This window comes from Pongo abelii, chromosome 6, assembly GCF_028885655.2.
Source record: "Pongo abelii isolate AG06213 chromosome 6, NHGRI_mPonAbe1-v2.0_pri, whole genome shotgun sequence".
NCBI lineage: Eukaryota > Metazoa > Chordata > Mammalia > Primates > Hominidae > Pongo > Pongo abelii.
This window is the reverse complement of record NC_071991.2, coordinates 136908294-136934427: the sequence shown is the minus strand read 5'-3', so window position 1 is coordinate 136934427 and position 26134 is coordinate 136908294. Positions and strand designations below refer to the sequence as shown.

The 26134-nt window shown below is 50.2% G+C and overlaps 1 protein-coding gene and 1 pseudogene across 1 annotated transcript; both read right to left on the bottom strand.

Annotated features, from left to right (window-relative positions):
- Window positions 1-4766: 4766 nt before the first annotated feature.
- Window positions 4767-26134, bottom strand: CLEC2L (C-type lectin domain family 2 member L). The gene is made up of 5 exons (XM_024250003.3): window positions 25690-26134; window positions 13384-13458; window positions 9249-9415; window positions 7619-7719; window positions 4767-5506 (listed from the first exon to the last, which is right to left on the bottom strand). Exons 1-5 carry the CDS (start codon window positions 25877-25879, stop codon window positions 5395-5397), a joined length of 645 nt encoding a protein of 214 aa, XP_024105771.1. The 5' UTR covers window positions 25880-26134; the 3' UTR covers window positions 4767-5394.
- LOC129060684 (enhancer of rudimentary homolog) lies at window positions 14399-15804 on the bottom strand (annotated as a pseudogene).

The following is a 26134-nucleotide window of genomic DNA, read 5'->3' as shown; positions in this document are numbered from 1 at the left end:
CCAGTAATCCCACCCACTCGGGAAGAAGCTGAGGCAAGAGAATCACTTGAACCGGGAGGCGGAGGTTGCAGCGAGCTGAGCTCGCGCCACTGCACTCCAGCCTGGGAGACAAAGCGAGATTCCATCTCAAAACAAACAAACAAAAAACCAGTCCAAGCAACTCTTCAGGAAACCTGTCCCCGACATATTGGCTTAGCATCCCAGAATGCTTCAGTCTTATGGAAACTCCAAATCAATCACTACAATGGGGATGGAAAATATGAAGCAGACCTTGTTTCTTAAATGCTTCCACCTAAAAATGACATGTGTCACTTTTCCTTGGTAAAAGCAAGTCACATGGACACCTAACTTCAAGAGGCCAGGAAATACAGTCCTTCTATCTGCTTGGAGACAAAGAAAAGTGACAAATATTGGTGCAGAGCAGTCATACCTATCACATCCCTCAATGCACATGCTGTGTGAATGGCTCCTGATCGGAGCCAAGTGGTTCCTATCATTGACCCACAGTAGTCTGTGGTGTGAGCAAGAAATACAGTTATCCCTCTGTATCCATGAGGGATTAGCTCCAGGACCCCCCATAGATACCAAAATTCGCGGATTCTCAATTCTGTTTTATAAAATGGCATATGACCTATGCATATCCTCTCATACACTTTAAATAATCTCTGGATTACTTATAATACCTAATACAATGTAAATGCTATGCAAATAATTGTGGGGTTTTTGTTTTTTGTTTTTTGTTTTTTTTTTGAGACAGAGTCTCGCTCTGTGGCATGAGGTGGTGCCATCTTGGCTCACTGCAGCCTCCACCTCCAGGGTTCAAGCAACTCTCCCGCCTCAGCCTCCCGAGGAGCTGGGGTAACAGCGTATGCCACCATGCCCAGCTAATTTTCATATTTTTAGTAGAGACAGGGTTTCACCATGTTGCCCAGGCTGGTCTCAAACTCCTGACCTCGGGTGATCCACCTGTCTTAAAAGGCAGAGACTTTGGGCAAAGGGAGTGGTCATGAGTGCTGTTGCTGCCAGGGAGGCATCCCAGGGAGGCTGGAGCTGGGCCTTAAAGGAAGAGAAGGACAGAAGTCATTCTTCACATCACCCACTCTCCATGGGTAATTCACATGAATATCGTGTGATGAAGACAAAGTCATCCAGAAAAAGAATTGCCCGTGGGCACGCAGATGTCCTTTCCCAGGGTGGCCCCTTCTCAGCCACTGGCACACAAAAACACTTCCCGCTGCTCCATCCTCAGAGCTGGCCAGCACAGCAGGCAGCTCGCCTGCCACACATGCAGCTCGCCTGCCACACATGCAGCTTCCCGAGGGCCCTGTGGGGATGGGTCTGGGTTCAAATCCTGGCTTTGCCACCACCCAACAAATCCTGGCTTTGCCACCTCCCAACTGTATACTGTGGGGCAAGTCCCATAGCTGCTGAGCTAAGCTGATCATGCTGACCTGGCAGGGCTGTGAGGAAGATGCATACAACACTAGTTAATCCTCTAGGACAGCACCAAATGCTACCACCCAATAAAGCTTCTTAAAAAGTCTTTCCTAGGGCCGGGAGCAGTGGCTCATGCCTGTAATCCCAGCACTTTGGGAGGTCAAGGCAGGCAGATCACCTGAAGTCAGGAGTTTGAGACCAGCCTGGCCAACATGGCAAAACCCCATCTCTACTAAAAATACAAAAATTAGCCAGGCATGGTGGCACGTGCCTGTAATCCCAGCTACTCAGGAGGCTGAGGAAGGAGAATCACTTGAACTTGAGAGGCGGAGGTTGCAGTGAGCTGAGATCACACCACTGCACTCCAGCCTGGGCAACAAAGCAAGACTCCCTTTCAAAAAAAAATAAATAATAGGCCAGGCGCGGTGGCTCATGCCTGCTATCCCAGCACTTTGGGAGGACAAGGCAGGTAGATTAAGAGGTCAGGAGTTCGAGACTAGCCTAACCAACATGGTGAACCCCTGTCTCCACTAAAAATACAAAAAATTAGCTGGGCGTGGTGGTGCACCCCTGTAATCTCAGTTACTCGGGAGGCTGAGGCAGGAGAATTGCTGGAACCTGGGAGGCAGAGGTTGCAGTGAGCCGAGATCATGCCACTGCACTCCAGCCTGGGTGACAGCGAGACTCCGTCTCAGATAATAATAATAATAAATAATAAATAAAATTAAATAAAAATAAAAAGTCTCTCCTGGGTATCCTCCATCACGAAGTGCCTCTGTGGGTGGCTGTGTGTGTGCTCTGGCTTCTTCTAGCCCCCCTGCCTACTGGGATTAGGGCTCAAATTTGCTTAGGGAGCACCTTCCCCAGCTCTGAGCTCCAAGGCCAGTCACCCCAAAAAGGAACAATCTGCCCCAGGGGATAAGGAGTGAGACTTGGGGAGATGCGGTACTACAGACCCTCCTTGCTGAAGGAGACATGAGCTCTGGGGATCAGAAACAAGTGGCATGTCTGCCCTCAGTGCTGCCACCTCTAGCTGCTGAGAACACAGCACGGGATGCCAAGGCCATGCAAACTGAGCCTGGTTCAGCCCACAAAGGGGACGGGGAGGCCTGGCTGGTCTGTAACCTTTGGAAGGATTTCTGACATTTCTGAAGTTGGGTGTGCAGGGTTTTGTTTTTATCTTGTACTTCCTTCATTGGTAGAAAACAGATTCAAAAAAAATCTTTCTTTTTTTTTTTTTTAAACAGAGTCTCGCTCTGTCACCCAGGCTGGAGTGCAGTGGCGCGATCTCGGCTCACTGCAACCTCCGCCTCCCAGGTTCAAGCAATTCTCCTGCCTCAGCCTCCTGAGTAGCTGGGATTACAGGCGCCCGCCACCATGCCCAGCTAATTTTTGTATTTTTAGTAGAGACGGGTTTTCACCATGTTGGTCAGGCAGGTCTCGAACTCCTGACCTCATGATCCACCCGCCTTGGCCTCCCAAAGTGCTGGGATTACAGGTGTGAGCCACCGCACCTGGCCTGAAAAAAATCTTAAAACATTGATGACCCTGGATCAGGGCACATGCTCTGCCAAACTGATTTAGAATTGTTGCATGGTCCCAGGACAAACCTAAAGTTAAAAGAGCTTATTTGCCACTAGGCTTTAAAAGCTTCAGGCAGGGGGCTTTGGATCATTTAATAAAAAATAAAACCCAGGTCAGACGCAGTGGCTCACATCTGTAATCCCAGCACCTTGGGAGGCTGAGGCAGGCAGATCACCTGAGGTCAGGAGTTCAAGACCAGCCTGGCCAACATGGTGAAACCCTGTCTCTACTAAAAATACAAAAATTAGCCAGGCATGGTGGCACTCACCTGTAGTCCCAGCTACTCGGGAGGCTGAGGCAGGAGAATCACTTGAACCCAGGAGGCAGAGGTTGCAGTGAGCCAAGATTGCGCCACTGCACTCCAGCCTGGGCGACAGAGTGAGACTCTTTCTCAGAAAAATAAATAAATAAATAATAAAATAAAATAAAACCCGAACGGCACAGGTTACCCATTCCATGTCCTCTCACATTGCTTCCCTGAACTCACAGGGCAGGAGGAAAGCAGGGCTCTGAAGCCCTCGGCCACGTGGTTCTCAGGACCCTGGCAAGGTAGTTTACTCACCTTTGGCAGTATGCCCTGCCTTGGGCATATCTGCAAGAATTAAGGGAGCTGCCATATGTAAAGCAAAAAGTACTGAGGCTTTTGGACCTCGCTGTCTTTGAGGGGTGGATACTGGTGAGAAACACAGGCTTATACATAACTGAGAACAGGTGGGAGTGTGGGATTCCCACCGGCGAAGTGGCAGCAGCTGACCACTTCCTCACCCCTCAGCCCCTCACAGCAACACCTACAGGCCCACCATCACCAGCTGAATTCCCTTAACTACTTTATTGTATACTCAGGTGCCCCACTGGCTTCCCAGTGACAGCAAAATATAAAACCACAAACCACCTGCATTTTATGAAATATCTGGAAAGCACGCAGAAAATGTAACAAACCCAAGTTGGTGGTTTTGTCTGAAGACTGTAAAACCAGTACTAGGACTGCGCAGAGCACAGCAGGACCTGGTTTCTCTCTCTGAGCTATTTTCTGAAAATGGGCCAGGACCCAAATGCACACACTGGGCTCCCAGGCAGGCCACCCACATCTCATCCACCCCAGGGCATCAGGAGGCTGGAGAGGCCTGGGCTCCACAGCTGGAGCCTCAAGTGTGTGTGGAGGAGAGTGTGGAGCCCCCACAGTCCCGAGGGCACTGCCTGCCAACCCCATGCCCCCCACTGCTTCCTCCTCAGGCAGATGAAGGGGGATAGGAAGAGGCCATAAGACTTTCACAAACTCTTTTCCAGCCCAATGTGAACACCACCTAATTTTCCCGTTCACTTCATTCCGTCCTGCCCCGATGCAGAATAAACCATCCCTTGACTATGTTCCAGAATGTTCTAGCACTTTCTGAACTGTTTCCTCTGCTCCTTGCGTGCTTCTTGGGGGATTAAGGCCATAGATCCCCCATGCCTAGCATGGTGTCTGGCTTGTGGTAGATGTGAATAAACGTTTGTCATCTTGAGGTGACTAGCAATGAAGGAGCTAGAATGGCTACCTAAGAATACCTTAAAGGCTTAGCAACATGAAACGATGCCCTGAAGCCAGAAGGTGCTTTTTTTCATCCTCACACACTGCTATCTGCTGCGCTAGAACAGGTGCATTTTGTGGTGGCCCCCACAGACTGGCACCCAGAGATGTGCCCCTCTCTGCCCCTCCCCGAGCTCTGACTCTGGAACAAATGGCAGCAGACTTCCCTGGACACGAGTTATTAACTCTTTATTCCGTTAGTGACCAATACAACAGCACCACGGACACAGCAGGGGCCCTGCCTGAGAACCCAGGCAAGGCAAAGAAGGGGGATGCAGGGGACCTCTGGGGCCCGGGGCTGGCCTGGCCTAGGTGAGGGGGAAGCTTTCCCAGCCTACCTCCGCTGGCAGCCAGGAGAGAAACCACTGGGGAAGCGGGGCTGCTGGGTGAACAGTCAAACCACCTGTCAATGCCCCTCCTTCCCCAGAGCACCAGGGCTGCAGTGAGAAGAGGGCTTCTAGGGGGCCGGAGAGAGATCTGTGGGGTGGCTCAGGATGGACACTGAGCTTCAGAGGGGACAGTGTCTGTGCGTGCGTGTGCGTATGCGTGTGTGTGTGTAGGTGGGCAGATGCCCACACTACCTAGCATATGGGATTTAACTACTGAGCCACACGACCTGCCTGGAGACAAAGGAGGCCAGGAACCAGGGATTCAGAGCGCCAGGGCCTGGGAGAGGGGCCTGGGGCGGAGGCCACGCACCCACCGCTTCGCCTTGCAGAGGGCAGGCGGCTCCGCTGGAGGCAGGTCTTGAGCAGAAGCCTCCCACAGGCCTGGGGGCGGGGCAACCTCTGGCCCCACCCACCTCACGTATAGGCCATCTTGCTGCACACCCAGGGCCGGGTCATCAGACACTCCGTCGACACCAGCCTGGTGGGCTCCACGAAGACACACTCTCCTGGACCTGCGATGGTGAACCTGTGGCCAGGAGAGAAGACCAGGCGTTTATGATCTGGAACATTCAGCCCAAAACCCAGTGGCAGGGGAGGCCATGGAGGCCCTGTGGCCTATCCCTCCCTCACTTCATCACTGGAGCTGCCTTCTAGGACATTTGGGGGGACAGACTGTTCTAGCTTGGCATCCCATTGTCTCCCTACTCTGTGCACAGTAGCTCCAGCCACCCTGGCACGCCGCTCAGACATTTCCTGGACACACATGCACTTCCCCATTCTCAATGTCCCTGCAGGGTTGGCTCACATGTCCCAGGCTCCATGGCACCCAGTTCAGGGCCACTCTCTGCTCACTCTACTTCCCCACAGTCCCCTGCCTGCTCTGTGGGGGCACTCCCATAGCCCCCTGGGGCCTCTACCTGTCTGTCCACACAGGTCCCCAAAGCAGCCAGCTCCTGAACAGTGAGCTCTATGCCCTCTCATCTTGGCTCCCTGCAGTGTGCAGAGTCGAGCACACAGGAGGAGCTCTGCAGAGCTGGCTGAAGTCAGCTACCCCTCACAGGTTAGGGGCAGGCTGCAATAACCCCAATATAGGATAACTGAGGCTGTGTTGCCCAGGAACTCATTGACATCACACACAGATGTGTGTGGTGGGAGGCTTCTCCCCTACGTAAAATCACCCCTTTCCAGCCTCAGAGGTTTCTTCTTAGCCTTAGTTGTTCACCCGGACCTCTGATCCCTGCCAAGGCTGGAGGTAGACCCTCACAACAGAGGGCATTGGAAGGACCCCAAGAAGGAGTGCAAGGGAAAGAACCTCTGCAGTGTCTGAGAAATGTGGCCAACGGCCCCTTGGTTTCCAGGTGGTCAGCACGCCACAGACGCCAGCCTGCAGGGCTCTGAGAGCAAGAAGCTTCCAGAAAGGCAGGGAGAGGGGTGGAAAGTGCAAGACCTCCTCAGCCACTCTGAGAGCAGACCTGAGAGGGGGACAGGAAAGGGGGTGAGAAAACGAAGGGGCACTGAGGCCAGAGTAAGGGGCAAAAATGAAGAGTGCTTGAGATAAGGAAAAGGAGGAGGAGGAGAAGCATCATGAATGCCCCTGGCTCCAGGGCTGCCATGGGCGTGACTGCCTAAGTCATCCTCAGGTGGGAGGGCAGCTGATGGCCACCTCTGGCAACCAGGAGGATCCGAGGGTCTCAGATGCCCTTCTGCTTTAGCCCCTGCCTTGGGGACGCTCACGTGTCATCATCATCATCAGGTTAGGAGCTGTGTTCCCCACCCCACTCCATGCCCTCGGGCTGGCACCTCAGAGCCTATTCCTCCAGCCACAGGGTCTGTTCTGCGGGTCCCACTTCCCTGTGCGCACTTCCCTGCATTTCTCTAGGCCTAGACCGCTCCTTTCCCCACGCCCCACACAGCCACCACTGTACTGCCACAGCCACACATCTGCCAGCCACTCCACCCATGACCATCACCCCCACACCACACACCAGACCCGGCATCACACACTCACATCCACACCACTTGAGTCTTACAAAACCAGCACGGCACACACCACCACCTCAGCAGCGCTCCCTCTATCAAGAGATGCGTTCGCCAGTAAAATGTGGCCTAGAACACTCCCAGGTGCCTGCCTTCAGATCCCCTTTCTTCCACAGCTACAGCGCTTAGGTGGCACGTGGCTGCCCAGGAGGACAGAGGCGCATCTCCCATCCTCCCTTGCGGCCAGGTGCGGCCATGTGACTAAGTTCTGGCCAATGGGGTGAGGCCAGCCTGGGCCCTCCCTCCCGTTCGCTGTCCCATTCTGGCTGAATGGGATGTGGTTGTGCCACACTGAGTGGAGCCGACGAGCGCCAGGCTGCACAGATCGGGGACTCAAGGGTGGAGAGACCCTGGGCCGGACACCACGAAGCTCCGATGGCTTCGCAGGGCAGAGCCACCAAGCCAGGCTGGACTTTTATGAGAAAGGGAGAAGAACAGACATTTTCATGGCTGGGTCTCTGGCGCACACTGCTGGACCCCAAGACTAGTATCTCTAGCTAGCACAAAACAAGGGCTTCTCTCTTCGGGAGTTGTGTCCAGGGGATGAGTCAGGCCTTTCTCAGTCTAAGCTCGGTGGCCAGAAGATGAAGCCTCAGCTCACGTGTCCGGATCAAACGGGTCCCCGTTGACCCAGTGGAATTCGTCCCCAACTCTGCGTAGTCCAATCCAGGGCTCCCTCCGCGTGAACTTGAACATAAATTCCTGCACCGAGGAAAGAGGGACACCTCAGGGTCAGATGCGGTCTCCTGACTGCTGTCACATCCCAAGACAAACCTCAGCTTGGAAGATACTGGCTCTCGGGATGTACAGACGCCAGGAGAGTGACTGCTGTCTCGCTGCATCCCGAAAGTGAGGAGCTAGGGTCACAGGATCCTCTGCAGTCACGCTGCCTGAGTTCGGCTCCAAGCTGCTCGCTAACCTCACAGCAATTGCCTCTAACAGCTTGAAAGGGACCCTGGCTCTGTGTGCATGCCCACTGGCTAGGAAGGCTGTACAGGGCTTGTCCTCCTAGCTCAGCAGGCCAGCATTCCTGATTTGCAGGAAGCTTGGGGATTGCCCACTGGTTGGATGATCTGGGACAAATCTCATTGTTCAGGTTGGTTGTCCTACCTGCAAATTTCTGGGACTTTCCCTACAGACTGGGGATATCATACTGTGTATCAAAGGCAAACAGAAGTGATTTTCAGATTATCTTCTATTTTGGTTAATACCACTGTTAACCTCAAAATCCAAAATGGCCAATAGACTCCATTAATTGTGTTTCTTTCACGTTTCTGTTGCTAAAACTGTTTTGGATGTTAAATGAGAGACCATGTCCTGATTTGGATCTTTAGAAAATGACAATGTGTTTTCACATTTCACAATGCATTTATAATTTGTAATTCTTTTTTTTTTTTCTTAAGAGACAAATCTTGTGGCTGGGCACAGTAGCTCACACCTGTAATACCAACACTTTGGGAGGCCTAGGCGGGTGGGTCAACTTGAGGCCAGGAGTTCAAGACCAGCCTGGCCAACATGGCGAAACCCTGTCTCTACTAAAAATACAAAAAGTAGCCAGCCGTGGTGGCGCGCAGCTGCAGTCCCAGCGACTCAGGAGGATGAAGCACGAGAATCACTTGAACCCAGGAGGCGGAGGCTGCAGTGAGCGGAGATTGCACCACTGTACTCCAGCCAGGGCGACAGAGTGAGACTGTCTCAAAAAAAAAAGAGAGACAAAGTTTTGCTATGTTACCCAGGCTGGCCTCGAACTCCTGTGATCCTCCTGCCTCAGCACCCTAAGTAGCTGGGACTACTCCACCATGCCCAGCTAATTTTCTTTTTACTTTTTGTAGAGCTAGGGTCTCACTATGTTGCCCAGACTAGCCTCCAACTCCTGGGCTCAAGTGATCCTCCTGCCTCAGCCTCCTGAGTAGCTGGTACTAGAGGTGGCTACCACATCACCAGCTTTATAATGTGTAATTCTTATGGTTTATAATACTAAGTGACCTCAACCAGTGGGCCTTGGATTGAAATAGGTAGCCTTGACAATGGAAGTGGAAACTGGAGCCACTCATTGACCTGCTCAGACCGTGAGGTCTGCCTGCACCCCCAGTGGTTATGCAGCAGGTGGGTGGCTTTGGAGATGTGTCACGGGGAACACTGCATCCTTTAGTGTGTGGCTGTCCCCTAGAGTCAAGGTTGGGGGCCCTGAGGGTCCCTTTCCCTACCCCCCTTCACCTTGGCACACTCACCAGCTCCTTCTGGCTCTGAATCACAGCCAGCACCGCCTCGTGGGTGTGGCAGTACTGCCTGCCTGTGTTCCAGTCTCTGGGTTCCTCGGAAAAGAAGTAGCACTTCCTTCCGTAGAGCAGCCAGTCCTCCGGGCAGGGAGCTTCGCACTTGATGCAGCCCTTGGAAGCTGCAGGGAAGAGACCGGCTCGGCCCTGCCCGCCCCCTCGCCCGAGTCCCACTCTGCTTTCTGTGGCTCCCTCCCCTGCCTCAGCCTTGGCGTCCTGCAGGGACACTACAGACGTGGCTGTCCTCTCCTGGTGCCTGCAGGTAAAAGGGTGGCCACTAAATGAATGAGAAAGGGGACTGTGGGAAGCCTGGGAGGGGTGTCACCACGAGGGGAAGTGACAGCGGGGCAGCCCCTGGGTTAGGATCTCTTCTGTCTCCAAACTCCCAGAGGCATGGAACGCCAGAAACTCAGACAGGGAAGAGGCCTGGTGGCTATGTGTCCTCTCTTTCCAGCTAAGCCAGGTACCAACAGCAGGACAGACTGCCCACTGTCATTGACCATGCCCACGTTAGCTACCAAAGCTGCCACCCCACCACTGAACTGCTGGGAAGTTCTTTTCATTTTTTATTTTTTTAACCCCCTTGCTGCCAGTGCGTATGGAAAGTTCTTAAATGTTGAGTCCCAACCTGTCCCCCTGTGACCTAGACCTGCTAGTCTAAGGCCTCTGGAGTGACCCAGAGACACCCGCTCTGTCTTCTACCCCCTACTCAAAGAAGCACACCAGCCTCCCTCATCCAGGTTGAAACAGATGCCATCTCTCCCATGATTCCTGACAAGGGTTGCTCTCCATCCTGCCTGCGCGCTGCAATGTCCCCATGTTACCACTGAATTGCTGCCACCAGGACAGACCGGGACACATCAGATGTGGCTCTACCAGCAGCAACAGTGACCACCATGCTGTCTTCCAGTTGTCATGGGATCTCCAGTCTGCAGACTGCTTCCATGAACAGATCGGCGGGTATGTGCATACATGGACTTTTCTGGGAAGGAAGCCCAGAGCTTCTCAAAGGGTCTCCTTGCCAAAATGAATTAATCCACAATCTTAGATTGTTTTCATATGATCTGATTCTAAGCCAGGTCTCCCCCAGTGTCAGAACATGTGAAAATAACTTCTTAAATCCAAATGCAGAACCTTATATTTATTTCTTCCACATTTATCTCATTCACTTTGGCTCGTCATTTGAGTTTTTCAAGATACATTTTAATCTTGATTTCTTTCACCCATCTGTCATATGGGATTGTGTTTTTGGATTGTGTCAGCTACAAATTCCATAAACATACTTTTTGTTTGTTTTCATACAAGTGATTGATTAAAATGTAGACCAGGACAGAGCCAAGAACAGGCCTCTGGTACTCAAGCCCCTAGGGATCTCCAGCCACACAGACACCAATTCATTCATCGACACCCCCTGGCATATATATCTGTTCAATGAGATGCAAGTCCGCCTGGAAGTACTGACCATGGTGTGGCTACATTTCAACTGCTTTTCCATAAGGATCTCCTAAGAGACTGTTGTGCTTTATTGAAATCATATTAGCTATGTCTACACATTCTCTAGCCTCCCAACCTAGTAAGAGGAGAAAAGGAAACTGATTTAATTTGTAGGAATTACTCCAGGTGAATTTAAGCTAGGCCCAGTGGTTGCCTTTTTTGTTTGTTTGTTTTGTTTTGTTTTGTTCTGTTCTGTTTTTTTGAGACAGAGTCTTGCTCTGTCACCCAGCCTGGAGTGCAGTGGCGCGATCTCGGCTCACTGCAACCTCTGCCTCCCAGATTCAAGCAATTCTCCCGCCTCAGCCTCCTGAGTAGCTGGGATTACAGGCATGTGCCACCACGCCCAGCTAATATTTTTGTATTTTTAGTAGAGACGGGGTTTCACCATATTGGCCAGGCTGGTCTCGAACTCCTGACCTTGTGATCCACCCACCTGGACCTCCCAAAGTGCTGGGATTACAGGCGTGAGCCACCGTGCCCAGAAGTTTTTTTTGGTTTGTTTGTTTTTGTTTTTTTTGAGACGGAGTCTCTTCTGTCACTCAGGCTGGAGTGCAATGGCACAATCTCAGCTCACTGCAACCTCTGCCTCCTGGGTTCAAGCGGTTCTTCTTCCTCAGCCTCCCAAGTAGCTGGGACTACAGGCGCACACCACCATGCCCAGCTAATTTTTGTATTTTTAGTAGAGACAGGGTTTCACCATGTTGGCCAGGCTGGTCTCGAACTCCTCTCCTCAAGTGATCCACCCACCTTGGCCTCCCAAAGTGCTGGGATTACAGGCTTGAGCCACTGCACCCGGCTGCCATATCCATTTCTAAACACTCAGAACCCCTCTCCTTGTCATACAAGCCCTACGGGGGAGGGTTTGGTAAGAATTGATAATATTGGTGGACTTTTCCCCCATTTTGTGGATTCCACCTCTGGTCTTATGGCATTTCTCAAAGATTAAAGACAGAGGGACTAAAATCATTTTTGCAAACCCTTCAGAACCTACAATACACTTGTATTTGAATCTCTTAAAAGTAATCAGATTCCCTGTTCATATAGCCTCACATGTTCTTAGTTGCAGTTTCTACCTTTTTCATTTATCCAACCCTTTCAGTTTCACACACACTCTATGTTTCTCAGGCCTCTCCCACTTAGAATGTTCTATTCCCTTGATGGGGTCCAGAATATGCCACCCTAAAATATGCCACTTTGACATATGGATCATTTTAAGCCGAAGGCAATTCAGAATCAACAGGAAGGGTTCTCTGCCCTCTCATCTGCCTAAAAGTAGGGCATAAATTTCCCTTTGGGGAGGGTGCTGCCCTACTCCCCATCCCTCACCCCATACCCTCTCATACCCCCACTGCCCACCCTAAACCAGGGAGGGAAGACTGACTCATCATCAAACATGTCAAGGAATCAACACCAGGATTAGTTTGCATAAGCAATCCTTACCAAAATAGCCTTTATCTCCCATTATTCCTCTATATATTTCGTAGTCACTTCCCTCAATTTACCAGCCCTTGAAACCCAAACCCCCTTTCATTTGTTAAAAAGGTATATAAGCCCCTGAGTCTAAATTCTTCTTTGAGTTTCACTTATTATCTGTGAACTCCCATGAACAAAAATATTAATAAACGTTGGTTACCTTTTCACCTGCTAATTTGTCTTTGATAGTTTAATTTACAGGCCCCCAGACACTGATCTTAAGAGGGCAGAGGAAAAGTTTTTTCCTCCCTAGCACTCTCTACCTCCTAATCTCTGGGAAACTCCTATTCATTCTCCAGGGTTCGGTGCACATGTTTTTTCCTTCTGGGAAGCCACTGGGCAGTAATACCTCTATTATTGCCCTTACCCCTGGACAGAGGAGACAGTGTCATATTCGTCTTTTTTTTTAACCACTTAGCCCAGAGCTTAACACACAGCAGCACTCAATAAATGTTTGCTGACTGAATGTGATCTTTTTTTTTTTTTTTTTTTTTGAGATGGAGTCTTTCTCTGTCGCCAAGGGTGGAGTGCAGTGGCGCGCGATCTCAGCTCACTGCAACCTCTGCCTCCCAGGTTCCAGTGATTCTCCTGCCTCAGCCTCCCAACTAGCTGGGATTACTGGCACCCACCACCACACCTGGCTAATTTTTGTACTTTTAGTAGAGAAGGGGTTTCACCATGTTGGCCAGGCTGGTCTCAAACTCCTGACCTCAGGTGACCCACCCACCTCAGCTTCCCAAAGTGCTGGGATTACAGGCGTGAGCCACTGCGCCTGGCTGAATATGATCCTTAAAGGCCCTTATTTCCAAACCGTCTCCTCCAAGAAGCACTGTCTTTCTAACCTACCCCAAGTTTGTTCTGAGTTCTCACAACACTTACAAAATAATACCTAAGTAACATCTCCACTCTACTTGCATGGCTTGATAGAGGGGACATGTATAGTCTGTGTGTGAATATATTATTTTAAGCTAAAATCTCAACAACTGACACTATGTATTTTCTACTTACTTAGTCCCCCACAGGATTCTTGGAATGTCTAGAATCTTTCTTTAACTAATTAGATGTGCTTTTAACAAGGAATGTGCAAACTGAATTTCATAAATGCTGTGACGTGCATGCTCACCCAAGATGCTCATCACCACCAAGATGGCGAACAGAAGGACCGCGATGGCACCCAGCAGGAGGCGTGTGGTGGTGTCTAGGAGAAGAGAGAGGGGTTCAACATCCCACCGCCCATCCCACCGCCAGTCCCACCGCCAGCCCCATACCCTGCTAATGAGAAATAGAGGGAGGTAGAGCCCAGCAAGCTGCGTTTTGTTGTTGTTGTTTTGAGACGGGGGGGGGGGGCGGGGTTCACCATGTTGGCCAGGTTGGTCTCGAACTCCTGACCTCAAATGATCCACCCGCCTTGGCCTCCCAAGGTGCTGGGATTACAGGCATGAGCTACCACACCTGGCCAACAAGCTGTGTTTAAACAAGCCCTCCAGGTGATTCTGATGCAGGCTAGAGTTTGCGATCCACTGCTGTAGAGAGCAGCTCTGTTCTGTGACTCCCTGGCTTGAAACCCTCCCTGCCAGGCTACCCACTGCTCACGAAATCTTCAGTGATGGTCAGAGCTTTCCATCTTGAATCTCCTGCCGCTTCTCTATGCGGTTGCAGGTTTCAGCCACATGGGTTCCTCAAAATAACCCATTCAGCCCTCACAGCCCTGCTACTGAATCTTTGCTCCTGAAGTCTCCTTCTCCACCTCCTCCATAGACACTTCCTAAAATTCTCCCGCCTCTACACCATCCATCCTCTTCCTGATCCTCTGGGTTCTCTCTTCGTTATTTTCATGTATTTATTTTATTTTGTTATCATTTAATATTCTCATTCTATATTTAACGAGCTAACCCTTTTAGACTTTAAACATAGGGTATTTTAAGGATTTTTTAAATTGTGATGAAAATATATAACATAAAATTTGCAATTTTAACCATTTTTTAGTGTACGGTTAGTGGCATTAAGTACACTCACAATGTTGTGCAACCATCATCACTGTCTGTTTGCAAACTTTTTCATCATCCCAGACAGAAGTTCTGTCCCCTTAAACAACTCCCATCCCCTCCTCTCCCCAGCCCCTGGCAACCACCCTTCGACTTTCTGTCTCTATGAATTGGACCACTCTAGGAATCTCACATAAGAGGAAACATCCAGTATTTGTCCTTTTGTGTCTGGTTCCTTTCACAGATTGTTTTCAAGGCTCATCCATGTTGTCACATAAGTCAGAACTTCATTCCATCTTAAGGCTGAATAATGTTCCATCGTATAGCAAGACCACGTTGTGTTTATCCATTCCTCTGTTGGTAGACATTTGGGCTGTTTCCACATTTTGGCTATTGTGAATAATGCAGCTATGAACATGGTGTATGAGTATCTGTTCAAGTCCTTGCTTTCAATTCTTTTGGGTATATGCTTAGGAGTGGAGTTGCTGGATCACATGGTAGGTTTTTTTTTGTTGTTGTTCTTTTGTTTTTTTTTTTACTAAAGAACACTTATTTATTTTTACCAAAATTTTATCTTGAGGACATGGCTAAACTGCATTTCCATCTCCCACCCCATCTTAAAGAAGGGTTACTACAGTGAATGTTATAAAGTAGATATAAACAGTTGAAGGACTGGAACCAACATTAACTGAGGAAGAACAACTTCCATCTAAATCATCATAAAAATGTTTAAGTAAAAAAAAAAGAAAGAAAAGAAAAAAAGAGGGGGCAACGGGGGTTTCCGATTGAACAAGATCCTCACATTTCATCTAATACAGCCAATCTTGGCTAGAGTATAACAAAGTGGAAGCAGGATTACTATGATACAAAACTTCCACTACAGCACACTGTACACACCTGTGTTCCAAGCCCACCCCCATCCCCCCAATGCTTCCAATACAATTATTTCTCAGCCTGTTGAGCCTGCCAACGAAGAAGCATGTAGATCTTCTCTTTAATCCAATCTTTTTTTATAAGGCTGGTATGTCTGGGTATCAGCTCGGTAAACCAGGCAGCTCGGTAAACCTGCCAGATCACTGATGAAATCAAACAACTGACTGATGTCATATGTGATAGAGGAACTGTTGGGATTCATTCTTTTCACGTCTTCATACATTTTACAAACGCCTTCCATGCATTCATTCACAGATGCGTAGTCAGCATAAGTTCTGCCTTCTGGCCTCTTGGTAGTCCGTACCAGCAAAATGGTGTGAGACATCGCGCCAAACTCTTCGCTACAGCCGCTGCCGACACCACCGCCGCTACCGGTATTTCTTTCTGAGGAACGGCTAACTCCATCATTTGTTGCATAATTTTACATTCTCACCAGCAATAGACGAGGGTTCCAGTTTCTCCACATCCTCACCAATACTTGTTGGTTTGCATTGTTTTGCATTGTTTTGATCACGGCCCTCCTGGCAGGTGTGAATTCCCTTTACAATTTTGTTTGGATTTTTTTTTTTTACCGTCTTAACCATTAAGTGCACAGTTAGTACAGTTACATTGCTGTGCACCCATTTTGAAAGTGTTTTCTTAGCCAATGTTATACATAAATCATAGATGAAAACAGTGCCTCTGCGGCTCAATGTTTGTCTGTAAACTGTTACTTGTCCATCATGATATAAGCGCCAAAATTGAGAGGAAGAATCTGCAGCAATTCAGCATTACCCGACATCCAAGTGCGTGTTGCTAGTTATTCATTTGTATTGTATTTTACAAAGGATTTTGAAAAGAAACCTGTTTCCTTCACCAAGGATAGTCTAAAAAGCATAGATTTAAGGAATCAAGAAATTCTAAAAGGCTTCATTTTAAAAATAATAGTGCAAGCGCAGTGGCTCACACCTGTAATCCCAACACTTTGGGAGGCTGAGGCAGGCAGATCACTTGAAGTCAGGAGTTCGAGACCAGCCTGGCCAACATGGTGAAACCTTATCTCTACAGAAATTACAGAAATTAACCGAGTGTGGTGGTGTGTGCCTGTAATCCCAGCTACTCGATAGGCTGAGGCAGAAGTATCGATTGGACTCAGAAGGCGGAGGTTGCAGTGAGCCAAGGTCGCCATCGGTGCACTCCAGTCTGAGCGACAAAGCGAGGCTCTGTCTCCAAAAACTAATAATAGTAGTAATAACATTGCTCCTTCCCCAAAGCCAACCACTTTCAACTCTTTTAGCTGACTCTTTTGGTATTAGCTCCAAATTTCTAAATGCCATGTGTATGTAAATACTTCTAGATTTTTTTCTGTTTTAGATATAATTTATTGACTTTCCATTATAATGATGCAGACTTAATTCTCTGCATTACCACTCTACCCCGACCACTCAGTCCCTGCCCTGTCAATATCATAGTTTGTATTAGCTTGATACTTTGGTATTATATTCTTAGCTCAGCGTAAACAGTACTCTCAGCAAAGCCATGCCATGTGCTATGATCATTTCCATAGAACTTCTTGTTTCTCTGTTAATCCTGGTCTTCGTTTCCCTTTGCTCAGTTTCTGTATGCGTATCATTATTTCAACGCCAAAACACCTCTTTCATGATGAGACAAAATCGGAATTACTCTTTCACTTTGGTCTTAGTTCAGTCTGCTATAACAAACTGTCATAGACTGGTGGCTTAAACAACAGACATTTATTTCTCCTAATAGTTCTAGAGGCTGGATCAAAGTGCCAGCATGGTCAGGTTCTGGTAGGGACCCACTTCCTGGCTTGCTGACGGCCGCTTTCTTACTGAGTCCTCACATAGCGGAGAGAGGAAGTTCTGGTGTCTCTTCCTTTTCTTATAAGGGTACTAATTCCATCATTGGGAGCTCTACCCTCATGACCTCATCTAAACCTAATTACCGCTCAATTACCCACCTCAATACCATCACGTTGGAGGTTAGTGATTCAACCTATAAATTTGGGAAGGAAACCAATGTGCAGGCCATAACGACCATCTTGAAGAAATGTCCCTTGGAACTTTCTGACCTGCTCGAATCTGACTAGTTGCCTTCTAAGCCCAGCTGCCATCCAGTGTCTCCCCACACCAGCAGCCTGAGGATTTCTCTGTCTCTCTCCTATGTTGGCTCCTCTGTTCCTTTTCTTCTCCCCACACCAGCAGCCTGAGGATTTCTCTGCCTCTCTCCTATGTTGGCTCCTCTGTTCCTTTTCTCCCATGTCTTCCCCTCCCTTGGTTTACTCCCTCATCTTGGTGAAGCACATCATCCAATGGCTGCCTGAGGAAGGGTAGAGCAAAACCACTGCACTGCACAAATCCAAGGAGCAAAGCTTCTCATTGTGTTCCATGGTGAACTGGTGAATGTTGCCCATGGAATTGTGAACTCAGAGGACTGAGTATTATAGACCAAGAATAATTTTCCTTCAGAATTTTGAAGGTATTACTTAATTGTCTTCTAGCTCCAGTGTTGCTTTTGAAAAGTCTAGGTCCATTCTCACCCATGATCCTTTTCAACTGCTTAATTATTTTCTTTCTAGATGCTTTTAGGGTCTTCATTGCACAATGTTCTAAAATTTCATCATGCATGCCATGCCTTGGTTTGGTCTATTTCATCTACTCTAGTAGGCCCTTTCAATCTGGAAAGTGATGTTTTTCAGTTCCAGGAAATTCTTTTTCTTTTCCTTTTTTTTTTTTTTTTTTTTGAGACAGAGTCTTGCTCTGTTGCCCAGGGTGGAGTGCCATGGCATGATCTCAGCTCACTGCAACCTCCACCTCCCAGGTTCAAGCAATTTTCCTGCCTCAGCCTCCCAAGTAGCTGAGATTACAGGTGCCTGCCATCACACCTGGCTAATTTTTTGTATTTTTAGTAGAGATGGGGTTTCACCATGTTGGCCAGGCTGGTCTCGAACTCCTGATCTCAGGTGATCCACCCGCCTCAGCCTCCCAAAGTGCTGGGATTACAGGCGTGAGCCACCATGCCCAGCCAGGAAATTTTCTTTAATTATATTATTGATGATTTCTTCTCTTCCATGTTTTGTTTTCTTTCTGGAAGTCACAGTCTTCAAATGTTGGATCTCTTAGATTGGTCCTCCAAATTTCTTATCTTATTTCCCCCTCTTGTTTGCTATATCTTTGCCTTTTTGCTCTATTTCCTGGAACATTTTCTCAATTTTATCATCCTACCCTTCTACTGAGTTCTTAATTTCTGTGACTATATTTTTAATTTCCAAGGTTTGTTTGGTTTTGTTGCTGCTGCTCTATGAATACCCCCTCTTAAAGAATCCTATTTTTGTTTTAATGATGCAATACTTTCTCTTATCTCTTCTCTCTGAAGATATGACTAACAGGTTTTTTGGAGGGGTGGGGGAAATGAGCAGAGAGATTATTTCTCCCTCTATAACCTCTGTTTTGGTCTTGAGCTTCCATGTTAGAGACTTTCCTCAGGGGTCTGGGGACCACAGTTATCTGTTCATGATTAAGGCAGGAAGACTAATGAGTTCATTGGAGCCTCCAAGCCCATAGATAGGGGCTTATTAACTGTGGGGGACACAGTAGAGTGATCTGGCTGGGCTGATTCTTGGGATTCTCTGAATGCTAATTTCATTATGTTTTTCCTCTTGGATGGATGAGAGTCCATGGAGGAGGCTTTTCTGTTTTCTCCCCAGGAGAATACAGGGCTAGCTGAGGGAAGAGGCTGGGACGCTGTCCTCAGCATTCAGTATGTAAATGTTGGCTTAGTTGCTTGCTCTCAGTGTGATGATGTCTAGAGGCCCTCTTTTTTTTTTTTTTTTTTTTTTTGAGACAGAGTCTCACTCTGTCACCCAGGCTGGAGTGCAGTGGTGCAATCTTGGCTCACTGCAACCTCTGATTCCTGGGTTCAAGCAATTCTCCCATTTCAGCCTCCTGAGTAGCTGGGATTACAGGCGCCCGCCACCACAGCTGGCTAATTTTTGTAATTTTAGTAGAGATGGGGTTTCACCATGTTGGTCAGGCTGGTCTGAAACTCCTGACCCCAGGTGATCTGCCAGCCTCAGCCTCTCAAAGTGCTGGGATTATAGGCGTGAGCCACCATGCCCGGCTGAAGCCCTCTTTCTTGAGAGATTTCACCTCAGGTTCCTGCCAGGGCTGGGGAGAATCTGTACAGAATGGGAATCTAAATCCTCCTTAAAGAAATTTTCAACCAGTCCTCCTGTTCTCAGCCTCATCTTCAAGCACTGCCACTAACCCCTGAGCCTTAGATGTCCTCCCATGAGGCTCAGGTGGCCCCTCTGCTCTCTGGACTTTCTCAGATGGGGTGAAGTCAGTTACCATTTATCCTCTTGTTCCCTAGCTCTCTATTTTGTTGCTATTTTCTCTCTTGGTCTTGTCCTTATGGCCTTTTAAAAATCCCCTTGCTGTTTGGTTTGGTTTGGTTTGGTTTTTTTTTTGCGACGGAGTCTTGTTCTGTCACACAGGCTGGAGTGCAGTGGTGCAATCCTGGCTCACTGCAACCTCTGCCTCCAGGGTTCAAGCAATTCTCCTGCCTCAGCCTCCTGAGTAGCTGGGATTAGAGGCACGTGCCACCATGCCTGGCTAATTTTGTTTTTTGGTTTTTTTTTGCTCACTGCAACCTCCACCTCCCAGGCTCAAATGATTCTCCTGCCTCAGCCTCCCAAGTAGCTGGGACTATAGGCGCAAGCCACCACGCCTGGCTAACCTATTGTAGTTTTAGTAGAGTTGGGGTTTCTCCATGTTGGCCAGATTGGTCTCAAACTCCTGACCTCAGGTGATCCGCCCACCTTGGCCTCCCAAAGTGCTGGGATTATAGGCGTGAGCCACTGCGCCCAGCCCCTTTACTGTTGTATTAGTGGGCTTCTGAAGGAAAAAAGAAAAAATGCATGTGTTCAGTTCGCCATCTTGACCTGCAAGTCCAACAAACATTTCCAGTCTTTCCTATTGGCAAGGTCTATGTTGGCAAGTGACCAGGAGTCCTGGGTGGGTAGCTTCAGACATGGTAAGAGCAGAGGTTTCAGCCTGCACTGGAGGACTGCGCTCTCTCTGTTCCTGCTCTGCTGTCCTTGGTAGCAGCTTCATGACAGTTTCCTGGAGCTACAGGATGGCTGCCTATGGTGAGCATGCTGAGTGCATCCTTCTTCTCCTTTCTATTAACCTTTTCTCTATCATTGATGCTATAATCCTTTGTGCACTGAAGATAAGAACATAACATCTGACATCACTTTGCCTGGGTTCAAATCCTAGCTCTGCCACTTTCTAGATGTGTATGGATGGTAAAGTTTCTTAGCCTCTATTGTAGTTCATTTTCCTCATCTTGAAAATGAGGTAATGATAATATCTACCTGTCTCTTAGAGAGTTATAGGAATTCAGTGTACAGTGCTTAGCACAGTGCCTGGCGTGGTAAACTCTATTCAATCAACTCATGGTGATTATGTGGGCCATCAGTGTGATGATGACCATCAGCCCTAGGCTCCTTTGGGGTAAGGACTGTGCTTTACTCACCTTCAGATTCCCTGAAATAGGGCTGGGTCATTGCCCTGCAAGTTACAGAGCACCCACTGGGACTCAAAAACTATGGGAAAAATTTAGTTACACCAAATGACAACATCCTTGGTCTACTTTAAATTCAACTGACTTTGTAGGAAACACCACACAAAGAAGAGGGATCGGTACATGTATCTGCAGCACTGCCAGACCCGAGGTGCCTCTTCATTATGTCTCACGGATAATTTCTCTAGATGCTGCCCTGGACCATGCTTCCTCTGATCTCTGCAGAGGCTCCTTCCTTGCCTCTTCCTAGTGTCCAGTGGTTGCTGACGGACTTTGGCACTCCTTGGCTTGCAGCCACATCAGTCCAATGTCTGCCTTTATCATCACATGGTGTTCTCTCTGTGCATCTTATGTCATTCAACTATGTCCCCACCCAGATCTCATCTTGAATTGTAGTTCCCATAATTCCCATGTGTCACGGGAGGGACTGGGTGGGAGGTAATTGAATCATGGGGGCAGGTTTTTCCCAAATCATGCTGTTCTTGTGATAGTGAGTAAGTCTCACAAGATCTGATTGTTTTATAAAGAGCAGTTCCTCTGCACACACTCTCTTGCCTGCCACCATGTAAGACGTGTCTTTGCTCCTCCTTCACCTTCCTTCATGATTGTGAGGCCTCCTCAGCCATGTGGAACTATAAGTCCATTAAACCTCTTTCCTTTATAAATTACCCAGTCTTGGGTATGTCTTTATTAGCAGTGTGAGAACGGACTAATAGAGTGCCCTTGTCTTCATGTGACCATCTTCTTATAAGGATGCCAGTTCATATGGGATTAGGGCCCACCCTTCTCCAGTCTGACCTCATCTTAACTACAAACAATCTGCCAGACTGTATTTCCATATGCAGTCACATTCAGAGATACCAGAGGTTAAGATTCCAATATCTCTTTTTTGGTGGGGACACAATTCAACTTCTAACAAATGTCTAACTCATTACTTGTTCCCTACTATGCCATGGCCCATATTAGATGGCGTTTAAGGGTGCAGTTTATTTAGGTTTCTAAATGTGTGTGATTTCACCTAATATTAGAAGGAACAACTGAAAAAACCTGACTCCCAGGCCCAGACAAAGCTCCCATCATCCTCACACTCATATCCCAAAAAAGGCCCATGCTGCTGTCTCTAAGTCATCACGGACACAACCTGGCAAGAATAATCTTGACTGTTAAAAACTACCAAATGTGAAGTTTGGTAATTTTTAAAATTTTTAAGAGGCTAAAAGCATGTGTGTGGTTTTGATCAGGAAGTTGTGGGTTTATGCCTAATCAAGAAACTTTCAACATTAAAAATTCAGAATCGGTGAGCACTGAAAAATCTATAGGCTGAGGCATGCAGGCTCACTCTGTCCCCTCTCCCGTACCCCCAGGCCACTCTGCCCCACTGCCACTCTCAATGCCAGAAATATCCCCATCTCGAATCACCTCTCTTGTTCCCAGAACCCAGGCAGGCTCTCCAGGTCACCTTTTCTAGCCTTATACCCCAGGCTGGAAGGAAAGATTCATATCTACAGCGAGAGAAAAGATTTGATTAAGGCAACTTCTGTTTGGCTTCCTGTTTGTAAAGCTAGTTATTCATCTCAGAAAAGTCTTAAAGACCTGGGCTCTAATCCCAGCTTTCTGCTTTAAGAAGCTCTCTGACTCATTTAACCCATAAGGAGGGAAACGTCAATGCTGGAGGTGGCAGGGTTGTCTGGGGAGCAGGGGGAGGAGAGCGTGTGTGTGGGAATTTGATGATCCCCAGCTAGCCTCACCAAGGCTGATGTCCTTGGCCATGCAAGAAGGGGTCAGAGGCTTCACAACACGGCTTTCATGTGTTAGCAACCAAGGATGTCCTTGGCCAAGACACTCAGGCTCTCAGTCTCGGCTCCCTCATCTATGAAACAGAACACTCACCAGCCCCCTGCAAGGGGAGAGGTGAGGACTGAGATGATGACTATGAAAGCCCCAGCATGGCTCCAGCACGTAGCGGGTGCTTGATGTGCACTGGGCACATGGTGATAAAGGAGCAGAGACTTCTTGGAGGGTTCAGCTCAGTCAAGTCAGAAAATGTCCCATTTCTCTCAAGACAAGTGCTTGGCTAAGCAGGGGCAGCATAACCCTGGGTCCCCAAAGGACAGATCCCTTCTCCCGTTGACAGTGTTTCATTATGTGAACTCTGGACTCAGGTTTGGGGTGGGAAGCAGAATCAAGGGAGGCTGACCAGAAGTCCAAGTGTTGCAGTTAGGCCTGAGCTCCCCCAGCAGGGGCTGCAGGAGGCCAAGTCCAGGCAGCTGGGAAGAGGAGTCACCATACACACAGCCCACACTCCAGGGCCTCTGTCTACCTGAGAGGGAGAAATCACGACCTGACTTAGCAGATGAGGAAGCAAATGGTCCAGGAAGTTGGAAAGCCCACCAGCCTGTGGCAATGGAAGGCTCTGCCCCAGCTTTACCAGATGCTCTGCTCCCTGCACCTCCCCACACTGCCTCAGTCCCTGTCCTGGAACCTCTGAGAGAACACAAATGTGCCCAGGGCCCAGAATGGTACCCGGATGTTGCAGAAAGAATGAATGCATGATGGAGACCAGTACAAAAGCCAGCACTGGGCCAATGCAGCAGCACCCTGGAGAGCACCAGCCCTGCTCCATGAGCTCCTTTCTTCTGGGTCCTTCAGAAGAGGACCTCTCCTTCCATCTGGGTCCTTCAGACCTGTCTCTCTCTACCCTGCCTCACCCCAGTACTCCAGGGCTCAGTTCCTACATGGGACAGACTAGCTCTGGCCACCTGGCCTGGAACACGTCGTGCTCTGGGTCTGGGACACCTTTCCCTCTGTCTCCTCTCAGCCTCCTTTCCCAGGCTTCTCTCAGAAGAGAGGAGCTTGGGGGCACCCAAGGAGACCTTCAGAGAACTGGCAGAAGGGAGGCCCCTGGCCAGATTCAGACTCCAGATCCTAAAACTCCTGTGGGAAAAGTCAGTAGGCCCGAGATGCTGAGTACCCAAGGACCACAGGCCATCAGGAGTGGGACTGCTCCTGGGGAGACCAGGGGAAGGAGGGGGAGGGGACTACAGGTGGCACGAGTCAGAGAGCAAGGCAAGGCAGGGGGCCACGGAGAGGCAAGGCTGGACCACAGGAAGATGCTAAGCATGGGAGTGGGCTTGACTCAGGGCCCCAGGCAGCCTCTGGGTGACCTTCCAGCTTGGTGTGTGGTCTCTTCTGCAGCCTGACTGGCAGGTGGGCAGCCCAGCCACAGTGGAGAGGAAGCACAAGGTGGTGGAAGTCAGGGCAGGAGGTGGACAGGAACAGCAAGCAGGAGGCATTAAATGTCCACAGCAGCCCAGAAGCAGCCCTACCATGGGGGCTGGGGTTAAGGTTAGGGCAGACCCTTCAGAAATGCTGACGAATAAATGAATGAAGAAACACAGGCAAGAGGAGGGAACAACTTCAAGAAATAGCTTTGGCAGGAGGGAAGCGTGGGAATACAAGGCCACTCCAACAGTAAAGCCGGAGACAGCGTCACAGGGGGGTGTCTGACCACCTCCATCCATTCCACACAACTCTTCACAACCCACAGCTTTGCTACAGCTCTTCTCCTCGGTGACGCAACATCTTCGCCTCCTCTGTCCCTGCCACTGTCTGGTGGTCCAGCTTCAGAGTCTGCACAGTCCTTCCTCGGACAGTGCATGTCCGCTGGCCCACAGCCTTTGTGCAGAAGGCTGGCATTACCATCCCCACCTCGCCATCCTCAGCAGCCCCATGACCTGTCTTGGCCCAGGTGCTGGTTATGTCCCTCCTGGTCCACTGCCCCACCCCCTCCCTGACCTCGAGCCTCGGTCCCAGCCCTCTGGGCCACCACCAGTCTTCCAAGGGCAAACCCACCGTCTCCACCCCTCAGTAGCCCCTTCAGAGCAAAGTCCAAGCTCCTGGGCAAGGCCTGGCTGGCCCTTCACCATGTGGGTCCTTCAGGCCCGTCTCTCTCCACCCTGCCCCCATCCCAGCACTCCAGGGCTCAGTTCCCACATGGGACAGAGTAGCTCTGACCACCTGGCCCGGAATACGTCATGCTCTGGGTCTGGAACACTTTCCCCTCTGTCTCCACGCTCGCTAAGAGGTCACCTACTCCTGGGAAGCCCTCCTTTTCTGACACTGCCTCCCTAAGGATGGGTGATCCAGGCTCCGGGCTTCCCTAGTTAATGCTGCCCAGGTCCTTCTTGTCCTTGGATTAAGGGTGCCAGGAGCACCCTGAGAAGCACCCAAAGGGCCAGCCACCCTCTCACCAACTCCTGCATCTCCCACACCACACGCCGCCGGCGGTAGCTAATACAAGTTTCCTAAAAGAGCTCATGAACTTGAAATCAATTCTCTACTTGGGTTACTGCCCCCGAGGCAGGCCAGGGGTCCCTCCCTGAGGCAGTCTGATGGAGGAGTAGGTGTGACCCCTGACCTTGCAAGGAAGAGCCTCTCATGGATTCTCCACCCCTGCCCTGCCCTCCCCACATGCCCCACCACCACGGGGTCCCCGCGGCTCTCACAGGGGCGGGCACCACCTCTGGGGTCTCCAGCTTTCTTACTTTACTCGAAGCGTGTTCACGGCCACAGATTCCGCCACCCTCTCAACACGCCTGTCAAGTGGGTGTCAGGCAGTGGCTGTCCCCTTCATGCCCGAGGAGACGAAGGCTCAGAGCGTGAAGCCCGCTCCAAGGTCAGACAGGGAGTCGCAGCAGAGGGGGGGTCGAGGCTGTGACTCGCGGTGGCCCCCGGTTCCCTCCCACCGCACCCCACGAACCGGCGTCTGGCCGCCCTGAAATGAATGACTCCGCCGCGTCCCGGCGCCGCGCTCCCAGCGCTCCCCTCCGGGACAGCGGCCAAGGTGACTCTGACCGCCTCCGAGTCCCGGGTCGGGCCTGGGCAGGGGTCCCCGGGCCAGGAGAGGGAGGCCGCTCCGCGCTTACCCTCCAAGGCCGCCTTCCAGCTGGTGCTGCCCTCGTAGCCCGACCCGGATCGCCGCAGCAGCCCCTCGGGGCCGCGGGCCTCAGCCTCTGCGGGCGAACGCGGCCTGGGGGCGGCGGGGGCGGGCGCGGGGCGCCCGGCGAGGGGCGGCGGCGGCCGGGCCCGCGAGGGGGGCTCCCGGGCCGGCTCCATGCGGGGCGCTCCGCCGCGCCGCGCCCGCGCTCCTGCACCGGGGTGCGGGGCCCAGCCCGACGCGCACTCGGCGCTCCGCGCGCCCTGCGGGCCCCCCAGACCGGCCTCGAGTGGGCTAGGACCGCGGCGCTCGCAAGCCGGGGCTGAGCCCGGCTCCCCGCGCCGGAACCTCTGCGCCGGGTGCCGCCGCCGTGCGCTCAGCGCCTGCCCCGCCGAGCCGCAGCTTCCACGCACAGCCGGGCTGGGGAGGAGCGC

Coding starts and splice junctions, on each gene's coding strand:
- CLEC2L (XM_024250003.3), bottom strand. CDS start 25,879: ATGGAGCCGGCCCGGGAGCCCCCCTCGCGGGCCCGGCCGCCGCCGCCC. Junction 13,459..25,689: donor CTGGAAGGCGGCCTTGGAGG/GTAAGCGCGGAG, acceptor CTCTTCTCCTAG/ACACCACCACACGCCTCCTG. Junction 7,720..9,248: donor TTCAGAGCCAGAAGGAGCTG/GTGAGTGTGCCA, acceptor TCCTCGGTGCAG/GAATTTATGTTCAAGTTCAC.